This window comes from Motacilla alba, chromosome 1A (assembly GCF_015832195.1).
Source record: "Motacilla alba alba isolate MOTALB_02 chromosome 1A, Motacilla_alba_V1.0_pri, whole genome shotgun sequence".
NCBI lineage: Eukaryota > Metazoa > Chordata > Aves > Passeriformes > Motacillidae > Motacilla > Motacilla alba.
The window spans coordinates 57,614,112-57,639,628 of NC_052031.1; the positions used below are offsets into that span (position 1 = coordinate 57,614,112).

Genomic DNA, 25,517 nt, shown 5'->3' on the forward strand with positions numbered 1-25,517 from the left:
GTGCTCGGCTCCCTGGGCAGCGCCCGCCCAGCCCTGCCCGTCCCCCGCCATTTCGCACCGGGACGGGAAGGGAAGGGAAGGGACCCGGAGCGGGAAGGGAAAGGAGAGGAGAGGGAGGGACGCGACGCGACGGGACGCGGGCACGGCGGGTGCCGGGAGCTCCCGCGGCACGGTCAGCCAGGTACCGCCTATCCCCACCCCGCCGAGCCGGGGCGACCCTCTTCCTTCCTTCATTCCTTCCTTCCTTCCTTCCTTCCCCGCTTTCCCTCCGAGGTGGGAAGCGCAGCCGGCGCCTCCTTCCTCCGCCGTCGCCGTTGGCCCTCCCGTCCCCTTTTCCCTCTCCTATCGTGCTCCCCCGCTGCTCCCGCCGGCATCCCCCGGAGCCGCATTCCCGGTCCTTCCCGGCGGGAGGGGACAGGTGGCCAACGCCCTGCGGGACCCGGCGCTCGCCCGAGACATCCCCCACCCGTCCCTGAGCCCTCATGGATTTATTTTTTTTTCGCTCACCCCTTCTCGCAAATCCTTAAACCCGGAAAGTTGGGGCGGCGCGGGCGCGGCGCTGGCGGGGGCAGAGGGAGCCGGGGCGGGGCGGGCGATGCCCCGGAGCCGCGGGGGTCCCGCAGGCACGGCTCGCCCGGCAATTAAAAATTCATAAAACCCACCCTAAATTGTGTAGGTGAAGCCGCCGGGAGAAGCCGCGCTCGCCGTGTCTCCTGTCCGGGCACGGGAGGCGCGTTCCCGGCTGTGAGCTTCATCCCGAGGGGAGCTGGGACGCTCCGGGAAACCCGGGCGGGCTCCGCCAGGCACCGGGAGGAAGCAGCGGGGAACTAAATCCCTGCACGGATTAATTCCCTGCGCGAAATACTCATTTCGCTTTTCCCGGAATTCAGTGCCTTTTAAATTTAATTACTGTGGGGGTTTTTTTGTTGTTGTTGTTGTTTTGGTTTGGTTTTTTTTTACTTCTTTCGTGTTCTTGTAATCTCGGTGTGACCGCTGCCTGTCGGCCGACTGCCCGCTCTACGTTCCCTGTGTGTGTAATATTTGAGGAACGGCATTCCCTCATCCGTTTTTGTCTTGTCTTGCAGGGAGGGAGCTGCTTCCCGATAATAGTAGAGGATCCTGACGCTGAATGAGAAGGCACCGGCAGCATCCTCGTTAGTGGGAGCCCAGCTCTGCTTAATGTTGGTTTCTTTGTCATCAGGTCTGCTAAAAAATGACAGAGTATAAACTTGTGGTGGTTGGAGCTGGTGGTGTAGGCAAGAGCGCCTTGACAATACAGCTAATCCAGAATCACTTTGTGGATGAATATGACCCCACAATAGAGGTAAACACTTCCATCTCATACTTTTTGTGAGGGAAGATTATCAGTGAATAATGGTGCTTGTTTCCGTTTGGATATTTACCACAAGGACAGGGCTTTATAGTAAAAAGAGCTCAGAGATAATGTTCTGCAGTGGAGACAGAATTGCTGTGCATCTTGATCTGGCTGTGGAACAACAGCTGCAGTAACAAATTACCAGTTTTGATCAATTAAAAGCATGGTGTTAATTGCCATGTATCCTTGGGCAGTGTGGATGCGTGTGTTTAGGATCTCCATGACAAAGTATTTGCAAACTCACTTGAAAAAGCTTGGTGAAACCCTTCGTAGCTTTGTGCAACCTCTTAAATGGGACATTTTTCCTTAGATAAGAATGAAAATTAGTGATTGTGAAATGTGTGTGCCAGTCTTTCTCAGCTCCTATGGCTGGGATCTGTTTCACAGGGAGAAGTGTGTCCTAGGATGTTGCTGTGAATGAAGCAAAAATTGGAGAATTGGAGCCTGTTCTTTTTTTTTTTTCTTTTTTTTTTTTCTCTCTCTTTAAACACACCAGTACGTGTTTCCCTATCTAGAGAAGATGTTAATAAGACAGCTTCTGGAATGGGTTCTTTGAAATGCATTACTAGGCTCAGTACCTCAAAGTTTGTAATTGTATATAAGCTTTAAAAGTTGTGCTGTTTTAAAGGTTTATAATGAGCAGGCAAGCTCTACCTTTTAAATACAAGAAAAATACTGGTGTTGTCTGAAATCTCCTGTGGATCATTGCATTTAACAACCTCAGACTCTATAAAAAGGAGAAATGACACCATAACTTACCCCAGGTTTTTATGTTCCCAGCACTGAAGCTCTGCATCTCGTGACTTCATTTATATATTTATCCAGCGAGGCACTTCCAGGTTCACTTGAAGGAATCACAAGGGTTTAAATCTGGTCTTAAAATGGAGACTTGGGAAGTGTGTAGGTAGTGATTTTCAGGGAGACATAAGCAGGAGGAGCCAGTGCCCTGAGGTAGCACAAATTTAGTGGGAGCCTGAGCCCAAACAGAGATGTGTTGTCTTGAGGTTCTTTCCATGTGTCTTTTTCTCTGTCTCTTGCATGGCCAAATAACATCTTTCTTGCAGAATGTTTTGTGTCTAGACCTGTGCAGAAAACTCTGTTTGACTTACACCAGCAGAGCAGCTCTTTCAATTACTAAAATATGAAGTCTTAAAACAGCAACCCCAAACACTCTCTAAAATCACACCAAACTTGCTGAGAGGAACAAGCCAAATGGGATTTTACTTTTTTTCTGTGAAAGGACCTTTGGAGGCTGTTGGTCTTTGATGCTTTTTCATAATTACCTGGGTTTCTCTTAGGTTAGAGTTGTGTTTAAGCGCTGCAGAAAGTGCTGTGCAGGTTCCATCTTATAAATTGTCACTGTGTAAACAATTTAGGAACACAGAAACTTAAATGCCAGTATTCCTGGAGCACTTGAGGGATTTTGCGATTCCACCAGCTGAGTGATTTGAAGGACATTAAATACATTTTTAATGTAAAGTAATAAAATGGAAATAGTTTCTTATAGAATGAACCTGAAAATCCCAGAACTGTGTCTTTTATTCATGGAATCATAGGCTAGTTTGGGTTGGATGGGACCTTAAAGATCATCTTGTTCCCATGGGCAGGGACACCTTCCACAAGACCAGGGTGCTCCAAGCCCTTTCCAACCTGGCCTTGGCCATTTCCAGGGATGGGGCAGCCACAAATTCAGTGCTGTGTCCAGAATTCATGTGTTCTTTAAGAATGGCACCAAATTAACTGGTAATTAAGCAACCTTATAGGTTTTGCCAGCATTCACAGCTTGTCAAATGCAGCAGCATTCATTTCTGCTCCTTTTACAAGTTTTTGTCTACTAGATCCTGTTGTTACCTTGTAAATTCTGAGGCCTCGGGGATGGAAACTGTGTCTTCCTCCTCATGGTAACTGGCTTTGTGTGTGCTCGCATGTGGGTAAACAGTATTTCAGTGCCAATAAGGGCAGGCTGTGATTTGGAGTGGCAAACAAAAATAAAGATTGGGTTTAAATGCTCCAGTTCATGCTTGGGCAGAATCCAGTCAGTTGAGAAGGGATGGTGATGGTGCTTCCTGTGTAGGTGCAGTTGTGATGCTGATCAAAGAACAATGGCTGTGGAGTGGGTTTTAGGCAGTATGAGGAGATAAGGCTAAAATTGCCGTGACTGGTAAATAATTAGGATAGTTCAGTGGTGTCACAACTGTTGTTTGCCACTTAGTACTGTTTCTTTCATTGCCATACAGCAGAATACTTCTTTTCCCTGGAGATAATCATGCTAAATAATTAGGGGTAAGATAGAGAAGATAGTTTAGTGTTTGTTGTCCATGGTATATTTCATAACTACACAGTTACTGAATAATTCTAAATATTTCCTGTGATTAACGAAATGAAACTCCACACTTCTAAAATTCTCATGTTGTGAAGACATAATATGGTGCAGTGGAGGAAAAAACACACTAATTACTTAATCACAGGTGTCTTTACAGTGTTAATTCTGCTGCTGCTTTTTGGTGGAATAAACCTAATGATTCAACAAATAACCTGATTGGAAAACATCAAATTTCAGGGCCCGCTTGAGTGTTTTATTACTTGAATCTGAGCACAGCAGATGGCAGGGCAGGCAGAGGACTGAAAATGAGTGTTTGGGTGGCTGCAGTTGCTCAGATATCGATGCTTTATGTGTGTTTCACAGTCCAGTGCTTTATTTGAAGGAGATGTCCGAGCAAGGATTTATAGCCAAGTAATTTTAAGTGTTTTATTTTAAATTAAATGGGCAGCAGCCTTTGTAAATCTGGCCTGAGCAGTTGGGGCAGTGCCCTCTACCGGCCGAGGCTGAGTAAATCTTACTTGTGCTCCCTTTGATTTCTTTCATTTTTTAGCGTTTTTACATTTTCAGGACGTTTCAGCCCTAAATATGTGTCATCTTTTAAGCGTCCCAGAGTAAGAGCAGCTTTCCTAGCTTCTTGTCAGAGGTTTTGAAATTGGATTAGCCAAATCCCTCGGCTGATTTAGGAATACTGATATTTAAGTCCGTGTTCTTAAATGACCTGTGCCCTTGTGAAACAAGCACCAATATTTAGTAATAGCTTAGTCTCAGGAGCTGTGATATTGTAGCAATCTCTGGTATAATGGAGTTTTGTGGAGTAATAATTACTTGCCTAGATGGGATTTACTAAGCACTGGGGTTTTTTTAGCTAAATTCCATATGTAGTGTAAAGCTGAGATTTCATATCACATTTTCTTATCAGTGCTTGTGAACAGATGGAATTATTACTCCTTTAGCATAATTCTTGCTGTTTTTTGTGGCTTGTGAAAGACCAATAAAAGTAGGTTATGTGATCAAGGAAATTTTTAAAAGTTACATACTGCATACTGGGGAAAACCTGGTATTTCACATTTGAAGCTGGGTAGGAATCGGAATTAATCTTCTAGTTTGCATTTTGTTTTTACTTAATAGTGTCAAATGTGAATTTCAGGTTTGATGTTTAGCAAGGAGGAGGGGAAAAAGGCCAAGAAATTTATTTCATTTGTCTGTAAATCATAAGCTTCAGTTTTTCTCTCCCACATCTTTCTTTTCCTTCTGCTTCAAATCCCCTCACTAGGTAGTCACTAAGATTTTCTCCCCAGAAGTGACAAAGCAACTAAGGACCCCAAAATAGTAATTTTTGTATCTGTGCTCTGCTTTATGCTGGTGCATCTTTGCTGCTACTGCTAACACGGTAGGCAGTTCTTAAAAGTGATTTTCTTTTCTCTTAAAAGTTATTTTCTTTGATGAAAATTACTTTAAGCTTTTGTTTAGCACTCAGTTGAGGGGAATTTCTTTCCCTTTGAAGTCCTTAAGGTGGAAAGGAATAGTACAGGCTTTTCAAGAACTGCTTTTCATATTTTTGAACTAGCAGTCAAATTGCAAGAAGAGAAAGTGTGAGCTTTGTAAATATGTCTGGTATAATGATAGAAGTTTTGCTAGTACTGTGGTAAAGGTATCGTAGTATATGGGGGATCTGCTCTTGAATGGAAGTGTTGGAATGAAGGTTTACCTTTAAGGTAAACAGTAAGTATTGTTTTATCTGATACCATGAGCCTGGATGACATTTAACAGTAAATGTGAGGTTACAGAGTTGGTTTGGTTTAAAATACTGTTTTTTTACAATTATCTCCTGCTTATTTCTTAGCATGAGCAACAGGAAAGAGAATAGTCTTTTGTAAAATTACAAATGGATAGAAATTGCCTAAGAGTAGGTGTACTGTGCCCTAAAATGGGTACAAAGGAAGGAAGTTTGTTCTGAATTCACCTTGCAGCTGGCTAGAACTGTAATTTTAATTCTTTAATTCCCTTCCCTTAGCTTAGGTTCACTCCTGTATGGTGTCAGAACAGCAGCAATGTTGTGTTAATCTCGAGCTAAGGAATCTGAAAGGTGACAGCAGGAGCTTGTGTTCATACCTGCTATTTGTTACAAGAGTTGCTTACTGGGAATAATTCATGGTGCTGCTTGATGACACCTTTTCCAAGCTCATTGCTGTGGCTTTATTTCAAGCACAGAGGTGTTTATAGAAATTATTGGGCATGTAATGCTCACCTTCTTACTGCTAAAGCTGTGTACTCATAGAGGCCTAGCACCTAAACAGGGATGTAATAAAATCTAGGTGGTGGGACTTTGTACAGATTTTAGCCACTTGAGTCAGTGACCTGAAAGTTTTGATTTGATAGCATTGAAATAATTTGTTCTGACATCTCTGTGAACCAGCCCATCAGGGTTTTAATATGGCTCTGTTGGTCTGTCCTGGCTGAAAAGCTTCAATTTCAAATATATCAGCTCAACTTTGATAACTTAACAACAGATATCATTATACACACCTGCTCAGGCATACAAAACAAATTGCCTGTCCCAAACACTGGAGTCTTTTTATTCTTCACTTCCTTTTCAGTGGCAAAGATTTTTGGTGTTGTCTTACTTGTGTATTCTTTCTGGTGTATTATTTTGTGCATTCTTGTAGCATAGAATGAGGGACAAATTGTGGTTGAAATAACAAAATTAGTATATTTTATTTTATTTAAATTGAAATAAAATAAAATTTTATTTAAATTAGCGAGCTTAAGCATGGTCAAACCTTTTCAGTCACTCTTATTGCTGGTAAATAATTTGATTATCTCCAGATTTACTGATATTCAAAACCTTACCTATTTGTGGTTAACCAAGGTGTATTTTTTTCCCTAGGATTCCTACAGGAAGCAAGTAGTAATTGATGGAGAAACCTGTCTCTTGGATATTCTTGATACAGCAGGTCAAGAAGAATACAGTGCAATGAGGGACCAATATATGAGAACAGGGGAAGGCTTCCTGTGTGTGTTTGCCATAAACAATACAAAGTCTTTTGAAGATATTCACCATTATAGGTGTGTATATGAAGAGATAATCCACTAGCTCTTGTTATTAGGTGGGAAGGGGCTTGTCGTTCCACTGGATGATACAGTGATCTCTCATGAAATAGGGAAAATCTGAAAATCAACAATATTGCAGCTTATTTATGCATCTATTATCTGGAACGTTGGGTAGTCTGAAAATCTGCCTCGCTCATAAGTGAGGTGTAAATTATTGTGACTTAGTATTCTGAGTCAAGACTTACCCAAAGATAAATTCTGTCCATTCCATTGGTAAAATTGTTTGATAAGATGGAAAAACTGAAGCTGTTGTAATTGTACAGACAGTGTTAATTGCTGGTTTCGTTTGGGGCTGGAGGGAGAAATACCTGGGGAATGTTGTGAGAGGAATAACCTGCGTGAGCCCTGATGCCTGAGAAGGACAGACACAAAAACAGAGCTCCAAAATGACAGTAAAAATCAACTTGTTACTAATTTCTTCATATTATCTTCTTTGAAATAATTAGTTAAGTATTCCAACTCATGTTTTCTTTGTCAACTACACTAATTTAGAAATAGACGCAGTCTCTGGTGATTACCGTAGGAGATCATTTATAACTTAGTGCCTTACTGTTATCCTGAATTCTCCCTGGGTATTCTATTAGAAGCCAATGCAATTCCCACCAAAGATCACTGAGTTCATCAGCCTAAGGTTAGTCCCAATCACGTGTTAGTCTATCCACAGTTAGGTAGTAGTAATAATAATAATAATAGTAATAATAGTAATATCACAATTGGGTTTCCTGTGGGTTTAGAGGAGGAAGGGAAAAAGGCAAGAAGGATGTTGGTGTAAAGGGAAGAAGGAGCATAGAGGTTTTCATGAGGAATTTTTGTTTTTAAGGAGAGTTGCAGATTTGCATAAGAAGACAGTTTATTTCAGAGTGTTGGGAGTTGAGTGCTGGAATTTCTTCTGTGCATTGACAGACCTGTGGGTGACCTTCCAGGCTTGAAGCGGAATGATCATAAAGAGCTGGAAACAGTATCTATTTCAATTAGGGAACACACTGCTAGATTATTTGGGAAGGCAGAAGTAATGAAATTAATTATTTTTATTCAAGATTTCTCATAAGTACATCAAACATCTTTTAAGATGCTTTCTACCTAGTGCTTGAAAGGACTCTTAGCAAATATCTGTCTGTACAGAGCCAGACCAGTGGTCTTCAGAGTTTTAAACCCCCTAAGTGCAGATTTTTTTAATGCTGTCTTTACTTAAAGAACAAAATAAAATCACAACCTCCCCCCAAAACCAAACCAAAATCAAGACAGCAGACATAGAGCTTTTGGTAGTGTCTTGGCAGGTGAATTGAGTGTTGAATATGAGAGGTAAGTAGTAAGATTAATACCAGAGCTTGTTAAGCTTATTCTGATATTAGCTGCTAAAAAGTTTTAAAAAATCTAAAAAAAACCCCAGTGTAATGACATTAACCTCTCTAGTAGTTTGTAAAATGTCAGGCTTTCTGTTGGTTTGTTTTTATTTAGTAAGATGCTAAACTTGATGGTGACAGGATTGGTCAATTTATTGTTTAGTGGTTTCCAGCAGTGCATGTGCAGTAGATTAACATAAAGAATGATGTTCAACTCTGTTAATTTAATGTTTTAGCTGTTTTAAAATCTGCTATATAAACTATTAATACTTGTTAAATGCAATATTCTCTTTTTCTTTGTTTTTAGGGAACAAATAAAGAGAGTTAAAGACTCAGAAGATGTCCCAATGGTGCTAGTAGGAAACAAATGTGATTTGCCTTCCAGAACAGTAGACACAAAACAAGCTCAGGATTTAGCAAGAAGTTATGGAATTCCTTTCATTGAAACATCAGCAAAGACAAGACAGGTAAAGCTCATAACTTCACTGATGCAAAGGCAGAGCTCTCACTTGAATTACCATAATGTTAATTATTCCGGGCATTGACATTTGCTTAGTCATATCAATGGATGCATTTCTGCAGATTGGAAATCCTTGGGGTGTTTCTTCTTTCTGTCAACTTGCTTATAATTGGTAATTGTTTAGTGATGAGTGATTGATTGGCTTCAAGTGAGCAGACTCAGAGTGAGACCTGGTCTATTGTTGCTCTCTTCTGTCAGGTGGTTACAGCATTCTTGACCTTGAGAGAGGTTTTAATAAAATAAAAGCACTTCTGCTTAGAGGTGAAATGCTTTTTTTCCCTTAGCAAGAGGATTAAACAGACAAGCAGCTAATAATTTTATTCTGATTTAAGTGTTTTCATTAATAACAATGAATTTTTCCTTGAGGCATTGATTCTCTAATTAGGGGGACATGCTTGATACACCTAAGCAATTGACCTTAAGGCTATTTCTGAAGTTCCTGAATTAGTTGATTGTGTAAAATTATACTTTTCCTAAGACTTTAGAGCTCTCTCTTGATTTATTGTAGCTCACTGGTCCTTTCAGTGCCTCTCTTGGACTGTGTGAGGACACAGATGACAGAGTGGCACATCTGAGCTTTCAGGAGAAGAGAAACTTTATGGATAAAGGTGGAATTGGTTCAGTCCTTCTGGAAGAAAGCAATCTTGACAAATGCTGGTTGGTGGTTTCTCTTTACAGAGAAAAGATTTTACTGTCAGTACAAATTAGAACAGGCCTGAGTGGCTCCTACTCTGCATTATTAGGAGTGTTATGTGCAGGTTGTGAATCAGAAATTCAGGAGAAAAATAAGGGCAGAATGCTGCAGTTGGAGTAACTGCTCAGAATTTCTGTAGATATCCAGCTACATCACTTGGCAGAATTTCCTTATAGCTTGTAAGGCATTTTTGGATCTGAGAAATGAATATTTTACTCATGCAAATTTGCTCCACTCACCCAAGTTTCTGACAAGTTGAAACCTGGGCTAATTAGTAAAACTTCACAAAGCAATGCTAACTTCTGGCAACAAAGAAAGTCTGTTAGGTAGGATTAAAAAAACCAAAGCAGAATTACCAAACTTGAATGACTGAGAATAAATTAGGCCACACAATTGTCCTCAAGAAGGGGGACATATAAGTGGTCTGAATAATGACAGTGGCTTTGTTTGGAAGGTGCTGTATTAGTGGCTGTCATGGAGATAGGAGGGTGAAAAATAACTCTGAAATTACATTCTAGGTTTGAAACAAGAGAAGTGCTGCACCAATATCTAGGCTTTACTTTGTTCAGTCTGTCTTATACAGCATCAGGCTTTGTTGGGGAAATATTCTTTTTGCATAGCCACTTCTATTAAAAAGGATAGTTGAAAACAAAAATGCCCAGTAGACTGTTTAGAACCTGTTGGATTCAAAAAATTGGCACCATTAGGATTGGCTGCTGCTTCTTTCCCAGTGCTATTCAGAGCTTGTTGTGCTATGAAATTCCTTCCTGGGATGCCATGTAAATAAAATATTTTTGAGAAGAGAAAGAACTGGGCTTAGTTATAGCAAGAGGATCTAAATATTAGTATATGTGATTGCATATACGTGTGTGTGTATGTGCATAGAATGACTTTTGAGTCACACTGTTAAATATATAAATATGTGTATGTGTATATATAGATACATACACACACACACCTTCTTCAAAAGTAATTTTAAATTAGTGGAGTCAAACCATTTTGGGAGCTGCATATGGCCCATGGGCTATAGTTTTATTCACTCTTTGTCTGAAAGTCAATATATAAATAAAACTCTGGTCCTCTCTGTCCTCATGGAGACCTTCCAAGTATGAGCAGATGAAGCTGGTGGTCTTCTGGAGTCTGTGGAAACTCTGCCCTGAATCTTTCAAACTAGGGACCCTCTTTTCATTCCTGTCCTCACCTTCCACCACATGGAAACAATATCACTAATGCCCTGCTGAAAGGCACCATTTTCCTGCCTCTGCCCTTTCCTGTGCTCAGTTCTGCTGGAGCTCAGAGGGAATCAGAAATGTTTCTGCAGAAGGAAACTGGGAAGGTAGAAATAGGAGGGAGTTGTCAGAATATACTTTTTTGATTGCCAAGACAGTTTTTTAAAAGGATGGCATTGCATGCTCATGCAGGATGAGGGCTCACTTCAACTATGTTTTTAAGATTTTCAAAAATTCACAGGCAAGGACAGAAAAGAGAAGAATGTTGAAATAAAGTACAGAAATAAGTTGTTCTAGAAGTTAGTGTGTTTGGGTTCTGACTGAGAATAAAGATGTGAACTTCAGCTCACAGCAAGAAGATTGTGTTTTAAGCCAAATCCCTCTGTGAATTTTCAAACAAATAATTGAATTCATCAGTGAAACCTTGCCTTAGTGGGCCCTACAACTTGGGTCTCTAAGGCTACAGATTATTAATATTTTCAGTTGGACCACTGAATGAAATGAATATAATGTAATTTATGAAAACTAGTGATAGTTCTGTTTCTGATTGTAAGCAAGTGGCAGTACTGGTGATTTTGTAAGGTCATGAGCCTTACTCATCCTTTCACAATCCTTATGGAGAAGGGGATGAATGGCTTAGGTTTATTTTGATCACCGATTTTGCTTTTCACTGTTTGACATAAGCTTTACATTCAGGTTCTGTTCGCTGTCTACATGAGCATGTAGCTCCCAATATTATCAATAATATCAATGAGAGATGAGGGACAAACTTGATTTATCCCCACCAAAGCTGCACCTGCCATTCTTTATTGGGCTTCTCCTTGCCTGGGAGTTACACAGGGCAAAGCTGTAAGGCCAAATCTCCTCAATGTGGTTTGACTGTAGGGCTTTGTTTCCCTTGGAACATTTCAGCTTTCCTGCTGGTATTGGATTCACAGGGAAAGCAGATAAATGAGCATTATTGCAAGCATAGTAAAGGGTTTCCTAAAGTTTGAGGTCTTATTATTTAGAATACATGTTTAAGCTCACTTTTGAAGTGTGTAATGAAGAAGTTGACCTAAATCACCAGAATGCTGTTAAAAAAGCATTTTGGTTATTTCAGCTATCTGATGTACAGTGGGTTAGACCCCAGCCTTGTGATCAGACTAAGATGAGAACCTGTGCCTGGTCTGGTGAAGTAACTGGGGCAGTATTTACAGAAATTCATTCCTACATATCAGTTAAAAATCATGGCTAACTGATAACTTAAGTTTCCTTGAACCATTTTTAGGGGTTTGTCATATCTGTTAAGTGATACTGTATCACTCCAAGCCATTTTAAATCCAGTTCTTGTGTACAGGTTTCATCTTAAAGCTTTGTTTTCAATGAGCTTTAACTTGGTCAGACTTCTTACGCTGAGGGTTGAGTTTTTTCTTGTCACTTGCCTGTTGTAAGGTAGAACTTTTCTGGAAGAGCTTAGTCTTCCCCCAAGGACAAAGCTCCAAGGGTAGAAAGTTTTGGTTGCTTTTAGGAGACCAGCTGTGATCAGGTGTTTAAGGATGGGCACAGAACATTTTGAGTTGTCAGGGCTAACTTTCATTAGGTTCCTTTAAGCACTACAGAAGTGGAACTTGGGAAAATTCCTGTTTGGGATACTTTGGTCTGGGTTTGAAACAGCCTTTCTTTGCACGTGGTCATACTTTAAATGGAATGTTTGCCTGTCATTTAGGAGGCAAAAGCACCTCAAAAACATTGCCTCAAGGTCCTGAGTTCCTTGGGTTGTTTAGATTTTGAAGTTTTTAATAACTGCCAAAGGGTATTTTTGCTTCCTGCTCTGACAGCTAAAAGAACTGGTAAGTCCTATTTTATTTATATGGTCATTGCTTATTAAAGGAAAAAAATACTAGAGAGTCTTAAATTGGTATTAAAATGACTTAAGTTTATAGGATTGGCATCTGGCTCTTTAAAATGTCACCTTGTGCTAATGCTATAAGCAAATATGTGTCTGTACAGATTTTCTTTCAGAATGATCTCTTTCAGCAGAGTTCATAAGTCTATTCTTGGTGGTGGCAGTAATAGCAATTTCTTTTCTCACTCTGTGTCTCTCCATCTCTCTGCATTGCTTAAGCAAATTACAGCTCCTACTGGTGATGGGAAAGTTGGCAATTAATGTTGACTCAAAAATTATTACCTAATTTTTCATGTGAAAGCTCCATAATCAAATTACATCTTTCTACTGCAAAACAGTAGATTTGCAAAAATGTTGATTTTTGTACAGCCTGTGCTTTGGCACATAGCAGCTGATCAATGTTTGCTGTTTCTACTTCAGAAAGAAACTTCCATTCCTTCCAGAAAAACATGGAAGTATGAGCTTTACTTGGATTTTGCCTGTTTTAGTGGTTTTCTTTACATTTTGCAACCTGACAGACCTGGAATATAAGACTTGTCCATATTTTACTATATCTTGAGAGGGCACATTATGCATATACAGGGAAATACAATCCAAGAAATAAATCTAATTCATTTAATCTTCAAATTGAAGAGGCTGTAGTTCAGAAGAACCCTCAAAGAACCCTTAAAGTGTAATGATTAAGCAGCAGTGTGTTAAAAATAAATGTTCAGTGTGGTAACCTGTGGCACAGGTCTTGCAAAATGACCCAGTAATTGTGGCAGTAAATGCTGGCTGGCTTTTGTTGTTCAGTGCATAATATGAAGATGAAATGGAGAGAGAATTTATGGAAAATCGGCCAAATAAAAGCCCAGACTGCCCATTGGTATTAATAAAGCTTTGGGGCTTAAGTGGTTGTGCTGCTTACCATGATCATCAGTGTGTTGTGGTTTTATTTTCAAATGATGAGTTTGTGTTAAATTAATAACCCTGTTAATCTGATTGAGGAGACAAGTACTGAGATTGATAGTAAGGCAGAGGACAGATTTGCTCTCCCCTTAAAAAGGTGCAGTGGAACATTTTTAATCTTGCTCTAATAAGAACATCCTCACAGATTGATCTCAATTCTTAAATTTATGCACAGATACACTAATTTTGAAATATTTCAGCTTAGAGCTGGTGCTGTATCTCTTTCTATTGTATTTGTCTTTTGTATTGTATTGATGTCTTCCATCTCTGTACATTTATTTTTTTTTTATGCTTGTAGTGTCATATCCAAGTGGCCTAAGTGCAGAGCTGCAGGGAAGTAAGGTGTGAGACCAGAGAACTAAAACATGTAGCTCTGTGTCATCCCTGGAACACCTGAGGTGCATTTATGCAGCAGATTAAAATCTGAGCAGCAGAATTTCACAGATTGTTTGCATTTAGTTGTTGTTAAGGCACCCTCCTGGTTGCTGAGTCTGACCCAGAGGAGCAGATCAGGTGTGTCTTGTTGATGTAACAAAGCTCTTAAAGATTTCAATAATGAACATTTGCTGCCATGGCTCAGATACCACTTTTCCTAAATTTAATAGCACAGTGCTTGCTTTATGAAGTTAGTAGTTTTAAAAACAACACTGCCCCAAATTTAGTATTCTTAGAAAATTTTATTTCTTTATAACCACTTAGGAAATCACCTGGAGGGACTTTCTTATTACTTTGTTAGTTTGATCTATGGATTTTTGCAAAGTTCTCCTTCTGACCTAAAGAACAGAACATGAAGGAGCTTGCTTTTCTTTGCCCAAACAGTAACATGTTCTCACTTTGGCTCAAAACTCCAAGTGGGTGGTTTAACTATGTGTGTTCATAAGTACTCCCTAGTTCACAATCTAATAAGGTTTTATGCCTCCTGCATACATCCATGCCCACAGAAATGTGGGAATGTTCAGTAACACAAGCAGTATCATTTTCAGCAATGGAAGAAAAGAAGTCTTGCTCTTTTTTAGGCCCAGTGTTACCATGCACAGAAGAAAAGCAGGGCTTGAAGCATAGATATTCACAATAACGGGTAATCAAGAAATTAAGTTTTATCAAGCAGCAAATGAGCAAGCCCAGCATTTTAAATACATAAATGGAGCTCCATATACTTCTCTCAAGTAAAGCTCATAACTTCAGTGGTTTTGTTGTGGTTTTTCCCCTTCCATGGGTATCCCAGTTTGTCTCAATCATTCACAAAGCGATTTTTAAGGAGTTGTGTTTTACAATGCAGAGAGTGGAGGATGCTTTTTATACATTGGTGCGAGAGATCCGACAGTACAGAGTGAAAAAAATCAGCAAAGAAGAAAAGACTCCAGGGTGTGTGAAAATTAAAAAATGCCTTGTAATGTAACAGGGTAAGTTTGTAATGTACCAGGGTAAGTGTTGCAAATCACTTGCCAAATAAAACTGATTGAGGGTGCCTTGCCAATCAGCAAGATTTCTGTGGCTAATCAATGACATAATTTCAGATATAAAACCAATCACGTTTCAGCGTCCTCAATATGGATTTGCTTTGTTTCATGGGGTTTTGATAAATGGATTAACAAGAAGTCTTTACTGCATATTGAGTATTTAGCTGGGAAACGGAGGCACAGTTCTGCGTGAGAAGAAGTCAGGAGGAAGGAGTTTTATTAGGAATATATTGCAGATGCTGTTGAGGTGAATATTGGTTGAAACTTCAGGCTGATGAACTGAGGGGAGAAGATTATAACACTTAAAAGTCCTCCTCAGATGTAGAAATAGGAGGCTCCTAAAGGAACACGGGAGGAGGAGAGGGGACTAAACTAAAACCAGCAGGAAAGCACCAAAAAACCCCAATACCCAAATTCTTACAAAGTCTTTTTTTTAAATCTATATATTCCACTGTAAGAAAAAAGGGAGGAGGTGAGGACAGAAGAAACTGGTATGGAAGAAGTGCTTGTCTAAATCACTTCCAGTGCTTTTTGAGCAAACCATTGGAGCAGCTCCTAGATATTCCTATCCCATTAATTCTTTACCTCCTTCTGCACCAGTGCAGAGAGTGAGTTGTTACTCCTTATATACTTGCCCAAGTGGAGGATAACCTGGAATTTCCAATTCTGTAAAAGAAAAGCTGGTTATTTATCAAGGTGTGTATCTGTACTTCCAAATATGTGGCAGAGAAGTTGTAGCATTTGGGTTGTATCCTCCAGAGACTGTCACAGTGTGGGAATATTCTCCTTAGTGAGGGAGTTTTGTTTCTCTTTCTGGGGAAGAAATTTTGATTCATACTAGTTTTTGCTAGATCTGCTCAGGCTTGTTAGTCTCAGCTAACAAGCACTTAATGTGTGGCACTTAATGCCATGACATAGTTGATAAGGTGCTGACCAGTCAGAGGTTAGACTTTATGAGCTTGGGGGTCTCTTCCAACCTTAATGATACAATTCAATCACTTTGTGACACTCTTTGCATCACAGGTTTCCATTGCCGGAAACTGGAAACTTCAGTCATGAAGCTCCCTAGTATTGCATCTAAATATTACTAAAATTGATGCCGTCAAAACACCTTGTTTTATCCTTTCCCGCTACAAAAAACAGCAAAGAGAAGCTGGGCATGATGACTTTTGATGAGAACAATAGAAATTAAGTTGCCTAAGCCCTGTAGCCTTCTAGAAACCAACTTTGCAGTTACTTGGTGCGTTACTGATGGAACCATACCACAAAGTAGAATTTATTTTTTTATACTGGAACTTGAAAGATGCTTAGTCCTGTCTGCTTTCCCTTCCTGTTGGGAGAATGGGAATAAGATGGTGGGAATTATGGTTTTCAGTGGAAGGACTTTTGCAGATTGTAGGGTTCTTACTTATGTCTCAGAACATGCTTTCCTTCTGCCAGCTTCCTACTTTCTAATGATGTCCAAGAGAAGTATTTCGGGGGGGGAGTCACACCTTCCCCCCCGCCCCCCATGAGGGAAATCTTCTGTCAGCAGTGGATATTGTTGAGTTTTGGATGTTTGTTGTTGTGTGTTCTTTTTTCCCTGAACCCTGTTTAGAAAATAGTCTTGGATATAAGGCTCTAGAACTTCAGGAGTCTGCTTAGGGACAGAATTGTTTGCCTTAATTCCCAAGTGAATTCTGCATGGTATTGATGGGCATTTGCAGCAACTTTGTATTTAGGGAGTTGAGCTGGAGGAAGCATGTTCCAAAATTATTATGGCACAGCTGTAGTTCAGTAGTGATTTGGGTGGAATGAGAAGTCTGATATTTAAACCAGCCTGGCTTGTATTACTTTCCAGTCAGTAAAAAAATGTATTATTTCAGTCTGATGTGTAGTAGGTGGCTAAGAAGAGCAGCACCTGATGGTGTGAGCCTTACAGCTGGAATTTTAGACATCAGAAATATTCAGTATTCTGTGAATAATCAAGTTGGATGGTTTAGAGTGTTTTTCTCCCTCTTGGGATATTGTTTATCTTCTTGCTGCCTGTGGGATGCCTTCTTAAGTTCTGTTAGTCTTGCACAAGGAAACTGAAAACTTTGACGGCCCATACTGCTATGAACTGCTGATGATTTCCAAAAGTTTCGTTCCTTTGGCTGTTGCACAGTAAAGCAGAAAGGACAAAAGATCTTTTGCTCTATTTGTAATTTCCAGCTAGCAGGGAGAAATTTTCAAAACTCCATGTGAAGTCCTCAAAAGAACTCATTCCGTGAAAGCATCAGATTTTTTAAATAAAAAGCATGCTACAAGCAGACATCTAGATAATGGAACTCAGGTTGAGCTCGGTTAACAGTGAAAAGTTTTAATTACGGAAGTTCTAGATTTGAATTTAAGAATGTCTGAATTCTTGATTCAAACTGCAATTTAATGGTTTCTCTCCATAGTACTACAGAGGTGTACAAATAACTTCTATTCCTCATGATGGATACACGTGTGTATGTATATATGCATTATATATTAAAAAAATATAGGAAAGAGCTCCTACAATTTAGAACTTGTTTAAGAGTCATTTTTTTGCACTGGGATTTTAAGGAATTCCAAATTCCTTATTATTTTGGTGTTTGTTATTGCCAGCCAGATTTGTTGCCCAGTCTCGTACATGCTTGTGGTCGTGCTGCCTCATCTCCAGCCTTCTCTGCAGCCATGGGACCATGTGGGGCTCCGAAAGCAAAGTTGTAGCCAGGAGCAGGCTGTTCCTGTGGGATCAGTTCTGCTGTTTCTGTTCCCTCTGCACTTTGGAAGAACAAGGGCCAGGAGCAAGGCCTGTCGGTGCGCCTTTAGTGAGGCTCTGGGGTTTAGTTCTGAGCACAGGGAATTGTGAGTTTCTAATCTGAGCCTGGATTTAGTGCTTTCATTCAGTACATCTTAGCTTCCCCAAAGGCTTGCACACAATAAGTGCATTGTCAGAGGGAGGAAGGTCATCTGCCTGCAGTCCCTCCCTACTGAAAGAGCTGACTGGAAAGGTTGGCAGCCTTTGATCTCACAGCATTGATGCCTTAGGGACCTTCTGGAGACAGTATCCACTACTTACATTAAAAATTTAATGGGCAGGCTGAAAAGTGGAAGACCTCCCTTTACCTTGTGTTCTCCACTTCTAACTCACAAGTGATCTAAGCATAGTTCTGTTTGTCATGTTCTATTAATGACCTGAATTGAAGATGAATTGTGGCAGGACCAAACATAATCAATAATTAGTGAGACTTGGTCTACAGAGGTGTAAATGCAAGGATGAAAGCCAAGTCAGTTCTGTAACCTGCTCTAGTGAAAAGTGTCCCTGTCCACAGCAGGGATTGGAATGAGATGATCTTTAAGACCCCTTCTAACACAAACCATTCTATGATTCTGTGCAACATAAACTGTATTTTAACAGATCATCGCCTTACTAGGTAGAAAAAAAATGTCAGCCTTGATTGGGAAGTCATGTGTTTAAAGGTTCATGATAGCATATGGGTATTACTTTGTACAAGTTATTTTTTCTGTATTTATTTTAAAACAAGTTTAATGAGGGAGGATTGCTTGTTTGAATACTTAAATTGCAATTTTAAGTGTGTCTCATTTGAAGGCACCAACTGAAAGCTGGTTCTCTAAGGCCATGTGAACAGTCTTGAACAGAGGGTGTTCTTATATGGTTCTTGTGTTTTAACAGATAAAACAAGAGTTTCATTCTTGTGATTGATTCTTAGTGCTGTGCTCCTCCTTAATACTGAGACCTGCAGTGGAATCATAAACTGTTACTACTTCTATAGCATTTTCCTACTTGAACGTTGCTAAATATTCTCTTTGTGCATTAATGCTGAAGCTGTAAGCAAAATACACTGCTTCTCTCTAAAGTAATACCAAGTATCTTTAATTTTCCAAAAACTAATGAGTGACATGCCCTTTTGCAGAAATAAGGCATGCTGCATCAATTTTATATTGGTCAATAATGCCTCAAAATATAGAACAAGTTGTTTACAAGGTCTTGTAATATGCAAAAGTGTGCTATTCATATTGGGAGATACACTACCAAGGACTTTGAACATCAGTTGTGTGTAAATGTTTTATGAACCTGAAGATTTTAAATAAATTTAGATTGTACTGAGTGCTGCTTTTTAAGTGAAGCTATTTCACACCTCCCTGTTGTTTGGACTTTTCGTGGTAGGTTTCATCACCACTTGGAGTTTGGCTGAAACAGTAATGAATTAGGTGATTTTTGGCTTTTGTTTTTTCAGAGTTCACTTTCAGTTCTTTACTGAAGTAGGCATAGAGGAGGAAATGCAGTGTTGGGGTTTTTTTTGGCAGCTTGTGGCTGAATTTCTAGACCCAGTTCTACAATGATACATTTGGCTGCTGTGATACAGTAACATTTCTCAAAGATATAAGGAGTAAGGCAGCAAAGAATCAAGAAAATGTTTCTCTTAAGGATTTTATAACCACATGTACTCAAATTATTAAACGTAAAGGCAGACTGACAACGTGAGTACTTTAGTGGGACTTGAAGCAACCTCAGAGCAAGGCCATAAATTGTTTCCCTTAATTAAGTTGTAACAATGTACATTGTACAACATTGTAATTGATAGTGGTCCATATCAGCCTTTTGGATATGCTGGTCTCTTTAGATCAGAGTTAATTTTGGTCAGCTGTAATTACCTTTGAAAGTAATGAGAAATTACTCAGTGTGAACAAACTTCAGCTTTTGTGTCTGTAGCTCAAATCTTGGAGCCGTGGAGATCTTAACTGACCATCCAGCACCAGAGAGAATGTGTTTCAAGGGTCCTTAACCTTCAAAGTTGAATAGAATGATTTATTAAATAACTGATCATCGGGCCATGGGATTGATTCGATCGATTTGCATGTGTAAAGATTTATAAAACTGTGGTGCAATTACTATACCAATGTCCCTTAGAAATGATCAGAATGTGTGGATTAACCATAACTATGTCTTTGGTATTGAATTATTGGTACAAATATTAGAATTCATATTCCAGAGCTGTATATAGATTATTGAAGCATAAATAAAGATGGTTAGTGCCTCACAGCTTCTTTGTGAGGGTGCTGAGGCCCTGGCACAGGTTGCTCAGAGAAGCTGTGGCTGCTCCATTCCTGGAAGTGTCCTAGACCAGGCTGGATGGGGTTTGGAGCAGTCTGGGACAGTGGAAGGTATTGGGGTTAGAACTGGAGGATCTTTGAGGTCCCTTCCAACCCAGGCCATTCTATGATTCTGTGATAATGTATACTTATAACCTAATTGTGAGGTGTTATTATATAAATACACACCCTGTATAGGATACTTTTCTAGCTTGAGGTGGGGCAAGGTGTGCTCTTGGAGATGGAGATGAGGGCAGCACACACTTCATTGCCTTCTTTCCTACACCAACAATGGAATTTCACCTGTGGGCACCTGTGAATAACCTGCAGGATGCCCTAAGCCCAGCTTAGGAGTATCTGAGGAATAGGGCAGCAGGTGTCAGCTCCTGCTGGCACCAAAGCAGTTCCCTCAGGTGGTTGTGTCAGTGCTGCTCAGAATTCCAGAGAGGAACAGGATTAGTCCTGCAGCCAGGATTCATGGTTCAAAGGATGGCAGGTAGGCAGCAAAATGTGCTGATGGAACCCCCCTCACATGGCCAGGGAGGGACACAGGCTGTACCTCAGCAGGCCTGTGAGTCTGAACCTCATCCTAATTTGTATCTTCTATGTCTTTTCAGGGTGTTGATGATGCCTTCTACACATTAGTTCGAGAAATCAGAAAACACAAAGAGAAGATGAGCAAAGATGGTAAAAAGAAGAAAAAGAAGACAAAGACAAAGTGTATAATTATGTAAATACAATTTATCCTTATTCTTAAGAAGTACTGAAGTAATTTTGTACATTACACTAAATTATTAGCATTTGTTTTAGCATTACTTTACTTTCTGCTTCATGATCCTGTTAGCTTTACCTGAATGCTTGTTTTAAATGACAGTGGAAACTTCATTCCTCTTAAAGTGCCAGTATTCTTTGACTGTTGGTTCTTGAACTAGCAATGCCTGTGAAAATAAAAAAAAAAAAAAACAAAAACCCAAAACAAACAAAAAATACCCACAAAAAAACCTGAGAACTGTCTTAGGACTCTTTGGTGCATGCACAGTTGCTAACTTCCTATTTTTCTTACTGATTGTGAACTTCTGTTCTGTGTGCAAAGCAAACAAATGATGCTCTACATATTTTAACATCCCCTCTGAATTTTTGGGTTTATAAATTTGGTTGGGAAAAAGGACTAGTTAGCAAAAGAAACTTTCATTTCAGCCTTTCCTTTATTTTAGACTGATTGCAATAGAGAGAGACCAGAAGCCTTTATAGTCTTCCTGTAGATTTTGCTTCTAGGCATCTAGTCTTGTAGCATTTCAGATCAACTTTAATGAATGTAAAGAGAAAACTTTCAAAAAAAAATTCACTGCAATTTGTCACGGTCACTCCTTAAATACTCTATTTTTTCTATAAAAATTTTTAAAAAAGGAAAAAAAATCTAAAAATACAACAGTGCACACCTGGCAATGGAAAAAGTAAAAGTTCTAATTAGGTTGATTTGCTATTGTTAATGCATTGCTTTAAGAGCTTCACTGACTTTTTGTGTCTGAAGAGCAAGGTGAAATCCCCCTGTGTCAAAGCTTTGAGTAGCTTTGTTCAGTAGGGTCAGGATTTCACCCTGAGTGTCCCTAGGAAATACTAGAATGCCTTAACAGAGAAGTTGATTCAAATTCTTGGGTTAATTCATGCATTGACCCAGAATTTACATAAGAATTAAATCAAAATCAGTCCTAAATTACGTAGCAGAGTAAAACCATTCTTCCCCCCCCCCCCGCCTCCAAGAGTGGCATTAAATATTTCCAGATGCCCATTTTGTGCAAAATAGGGGAAAAATTCTAAATTCCAGCAACATCAGATGAGTGAATGAAAAAGTTGAATTTAGCTGCTTCATGCAAATAATTTGGAAATCCACTATGCCATGGGAATGGTGTGGAATTTGCACAATCTGTCAGCATAGAACATGATTTCCAGAGTCAGTGTTGTTTGTGTGATGTCTGTGAAGTACTGATTCAATGGTTGGTGAGTGGCATTCCAGTGTCTAGACTGTCATGAAGCTACACCAAGAGTTTAATGTTGTCTTTCTCTGTGATTAAGTTCTCTTGTGATTTTTGTTCTTCTCTCCCCCTGCTTTTTTTTTTTTTTTCTGATTGGAATTAATGCAGGTTTTTTGCAGGAGCTTTCACTTTTTGGTACTGCAGTAGTCTAGTTGTCCACTGAAGTACAAGCCAGTAGTTGCAGTGTTTCCAGTTCCTGGTGTCTCCCTGTAAATGTGGAGTTGTTTCATGAGAGCTTTGGTCCCTGAAGGTGCACTTCTCCACAGGAGCTAACTCAGCTGCAGAGTGACACTGGAAGCTGAGACTCTGGTGTACCCAAAAAATAAAACACAAGACATTGAAGTAGGATAGTTCAGGACACTGGAAAATTTGGAACAGGGACTAGCAGCAACCTAAGGTATTCCATGGAAATTTTACACATGTATGTAAAAATTGGACTGTGTAACTTGGACCATTTCTGTGAAAAGTATTATTTTGCTTCTACAAAAAAATCCCAGAGTGACTGTTGTAGATGGGGACTTGCAAAGCTGGCAGGGAACACAGAGTGTCTGGATTGCTCCATATTCTTTAATTCCATTGTGTCTGGGAGAAATCAAGCCTTTTCCAGTCTTTTTCCTCTGTTCCCACCCTTCACCAAAATCCAGACCCCTCCACTCCTCTCAGCTTCAATGTGAAATCTAAGTTATGAAATATTCTGAAAAACAGTAACAGGAGAACTTAACTTTATACTGTAAGAACTTACAAGGGGTAAGAACAGATTCTTAATGTCACAAAATATTTCAAAGCTTCCAAGGTTAAAATGTGTTGGAGACAGTTACTTGCACATTTTATACACTCTTGATAATAGATGAAGAACGTAACAAAATGTGTTGTAAGCCTTGAGCAAATGGAAGTAATCTTAAGGTTATTTTAATTTTGGTAACTGAGTCACACTGCATGTCAAATTAGGGCTGGTCTAAAATTCTGATGTTAATTTAACTTAAAGCTGTTAGGAGAATTTGTAGCTGAAATGTCTTAATCATCAAAAGTGGGTTTCTATAGCTCTACTATAAAGCTGTATATGAACCAATGTTGGGGGTTTTCAGCAAAAGTGAGCTGTAGCTGCCAGTCTAATTAAATTAGTACAAAATCCATTTAGATTAGCCCTTATTTACTTGAAAAAAAAACCCAACCCCATCCTTGCCACTGTTGTGCAGTTTTGTCTTCCTGTTTGTTGAGATTTGGTGAAGTATGTTGCATTGCAGCTTGCACAGGTTGCTCCATCATCACTGCCCCGTCCTGCCCTGTTTGAGATGCTTCCACAGAACATCTCCCTGGGTGCTTGTCCTGAGAGCAGCTCCTGAGCAAGCCTGGGAGTCACTGCCCATGTCACCACCTCAAACTGCCTTGTGTCAAGGAGTAACACCTTCTTACAGTAGCTTTATGTAACTCTGCTAAATACCTGGATACTTGGTTTGCTCCAAAAGGAATTATTCTGACCAGTTTCAGTGCCCTGAAATTTTTTGCTATTCTTTTGCTGTGTGGCTTTGTTGCAGTAACAGGAAATGGGTAAATACTGACACACACAATCTTCTGCTCTTGTCTAGACTACGAAGCAATACAATTATTACCTTCAAAGACCATCAAACTGTAAAACAAATCATTGTGTCTCAAGTTTACATAAAGCTACATAGATGGTAAATCTTTCCTAACATTTCTTTATTCCACTGTCTTGTGTTTTCATGTTGAAAATACTTCTGCTTTTTCCTCTTGAGTGCCAACTTCTTACTAGAATGACTTCTTAATGTAATATGTTTACCTGGAATGTATTTTAACTATTTTTGTATAGTGTAAACTGAAACATGCACATTTTGTACATTGTGCTTTATTTGATGTGGAACATATGCAGTGTGATCCAGTTTTTCCATAATTTGGTTGTGTGACCTAGGAATGTTGGTCATGCCAGACATTAAGTTAAAAAAAGGAAAAAAAAAGACCACTGTTTGTTTTAAAATTTTTAATGTTTTTAGGAGTATGTGCTGTGAGGTGATCTGGAATTTGTCATTTTTTTGTCAAACTGTACTGCTCCTATTTATTGTAATGTAATAAAAAATAGTTATTGTGAGTGTCTGTCCTAGTTTCCTTTTCCTCTGCAAGAATTTCAGGTAACAGAGCATCCCATGAGTTCCATGTGTTTGGCAGTTGTTCTCTAGTCTTTCTTGCACTTCTGCTGGTGCTGCCTGTCCCAGAGCTGCTGTCCTTGCCCCACTTGGTGTCCCTGAGAGGGGTAGCTGCTCAGAGCAGGTGGAAGTGCAGAGGAACACAGTTGATGTGTAAGTTTTTCACATCAGTGTGATGGCAGAAACTGGAACACGTGCATTTCATCACAAGGTACTGTACTCTGCCATCACATTTTAAATTCTGTTCTAGAATTCTGTGAGGATGGTGCTGCATCCCCCCTTCCCTCCTCCTCAGGCCAGCTGTAATGTCAGAAATGCTCATTCAGCACCTGGGCTGAGCTCCTCTGGAGCTCATCAGGAACAGTTCCCAGGAATTGGCGCTGTCTGAAGAGCTCCTGCTTTGTAACCAACTTATTATCAACCAACCCTGGAACCTTATTTTACCTGCCTAAAGAACATACCAAGTGGAACAGCATTTTTGCTTTTGAAATTTCAAAGTTGCCGACCTGGACTGTAGTCAGGATGGAAAATTCCTGTGACTAAACCCACCTCATTTGTGACCCTAAAAAGAGTGGGCCTGAGTGAGGTCCTTGGAGCTCTCCTGGACTGCAGTGGGCAGTGACCAGAAGTCTCCCTCTGTGTGCAGCCCCTCAGAGCCAGTGAACTCCTGTTTGCTGTATTTGGAGAACCAGCAGTGACAACAGAGGGTGGAATGATGCCCCCCTTCCTTCAGGCTCAACCCTTCAGCCACTGACAAGATGCAAAGGTGGTATCTAAGGTAAGTGCTTCAGTGAATTCCAGGGGAATTTTATACCTTGTACATACTCCTTCAGGACTGTTTGTGAGTGTGGATATGCTATAGAAAATGTACCATGGATAGTGCTCTCAGTGATTCTAAGTACTCTAGATTGGCAAGTAACTCAGGCCTATGAGTGAGTTGCTGTTGTGCTTATAGGAAATTCTGTATGAATCTTAATTGTTCTAAATTAAACTATGGACTAAGTGCTGTTAAGTTTAAGTGCTGTTAAACCTTCAGGCATAAACCACTGGTCAGATGTGGCGCTCAGTTCAGAAAGGGGGGGGTTCACTCTGAACTTAGTGACTCAATGGGAGCATCTTCCCTAATTCATTTTATCCTTACCCTTTTCCATCCTTACCCTTTTTGTATCCGCAGCATCCTCAGGGATAAGTTTTGGTTGATTTTGGTTTTAACCTATTGATTGTAGATTTTAGTTTGCTTTTTCTCTGTGTGCTTTAACCACCTAGTAAATAGTGGAGTGAACCTTGTTGAATGGACTTTGTCACACTTTCATTTTTATATTAAACCT

The 25,517-nt window shown here is 39.7% G+C and overlaps 2 protein-coding genes across 5 annotated transcripts in view; one reads left to right on the plus strand and one right to left on the minus strand.

The window, feature by feature from the left end:
* On the plus strand, positions 1-24,134 carry KRAS (KRAS proto-oncogene, GTPase). Of its 4 annotated transcripts, none has more exons than XM_038153580.1 (6): positions 1-181; positions 1,202-1,324; positions 6,586-6,764; positions 8,460-8,619; positions 14,711-14,834; positions 20,615-24,134. In XM_038153580.1, the coding sequence occupies exons 2-5, from the start codon at positions 1,214-1,216 to the stop codon at positions 14,828-14,830; spliced, it is 570 nt and encodes a 189-aa protein (XP_038009508.1). In that variant the 5' UTR covers positions 1-181; positions 1,202-1,213; the 3' UTR covers positions 14,831-14,834; positions 20,615-24,134. The 4 variants fall into 4 exon arrangements, with proteins under 4 accessions (XP_038009508.1, XP_038009507.1, XP_038009510.1 ...); XM_038153579.1 differs by having other exon boundaries at positions 3-181; positions 1,086-1,324; XM_038153582.1 differs by lacking the exon at positions 14,711-14,834 and having other exon boundaries at positions 8-181.
* ETFRF1 (electron transfer flavoprotein regulatory factor 1) overlaps positions 20,802-25,517 on the minus strand; it is a 7,564-nt gene continuing 2,848 nt past the window's right edge. Inside the window, exon 4 of the mRNA XM_038153584.1 lies at positions 20,802-20,935. The gene's annotated coding sequence lies outside the window, so the exon portion shown is untranslated. The remainder of the gene's footprint in view (positions 20,936-25,517) is intronic.

Excerpts from the sequence above, each read along its gene's own strand:
- KRAS (XM_038153580.1), top strand. The coding sequence starts at position 1,214 with ATGACAGAGTATAAACTTGTGGTGGTTGGAGCTGGTGGTGTAGGCAAG. Across the intron at positions 1,325-6,585 it reads AATATGACCCCACAATAGAG|GATTCCTACAGGAAGCAAGT; the intron begins GTAAACACTTCC and ends TTTTTTCCCTAG. Across the intron at positions 6,765-8,459 it reads GAAGATATTCACCATTATAG|GGAACAAATAAAGAGAGTTA; the intron begins GTGTGTATATGA and ends CTTTGTTTTTAG.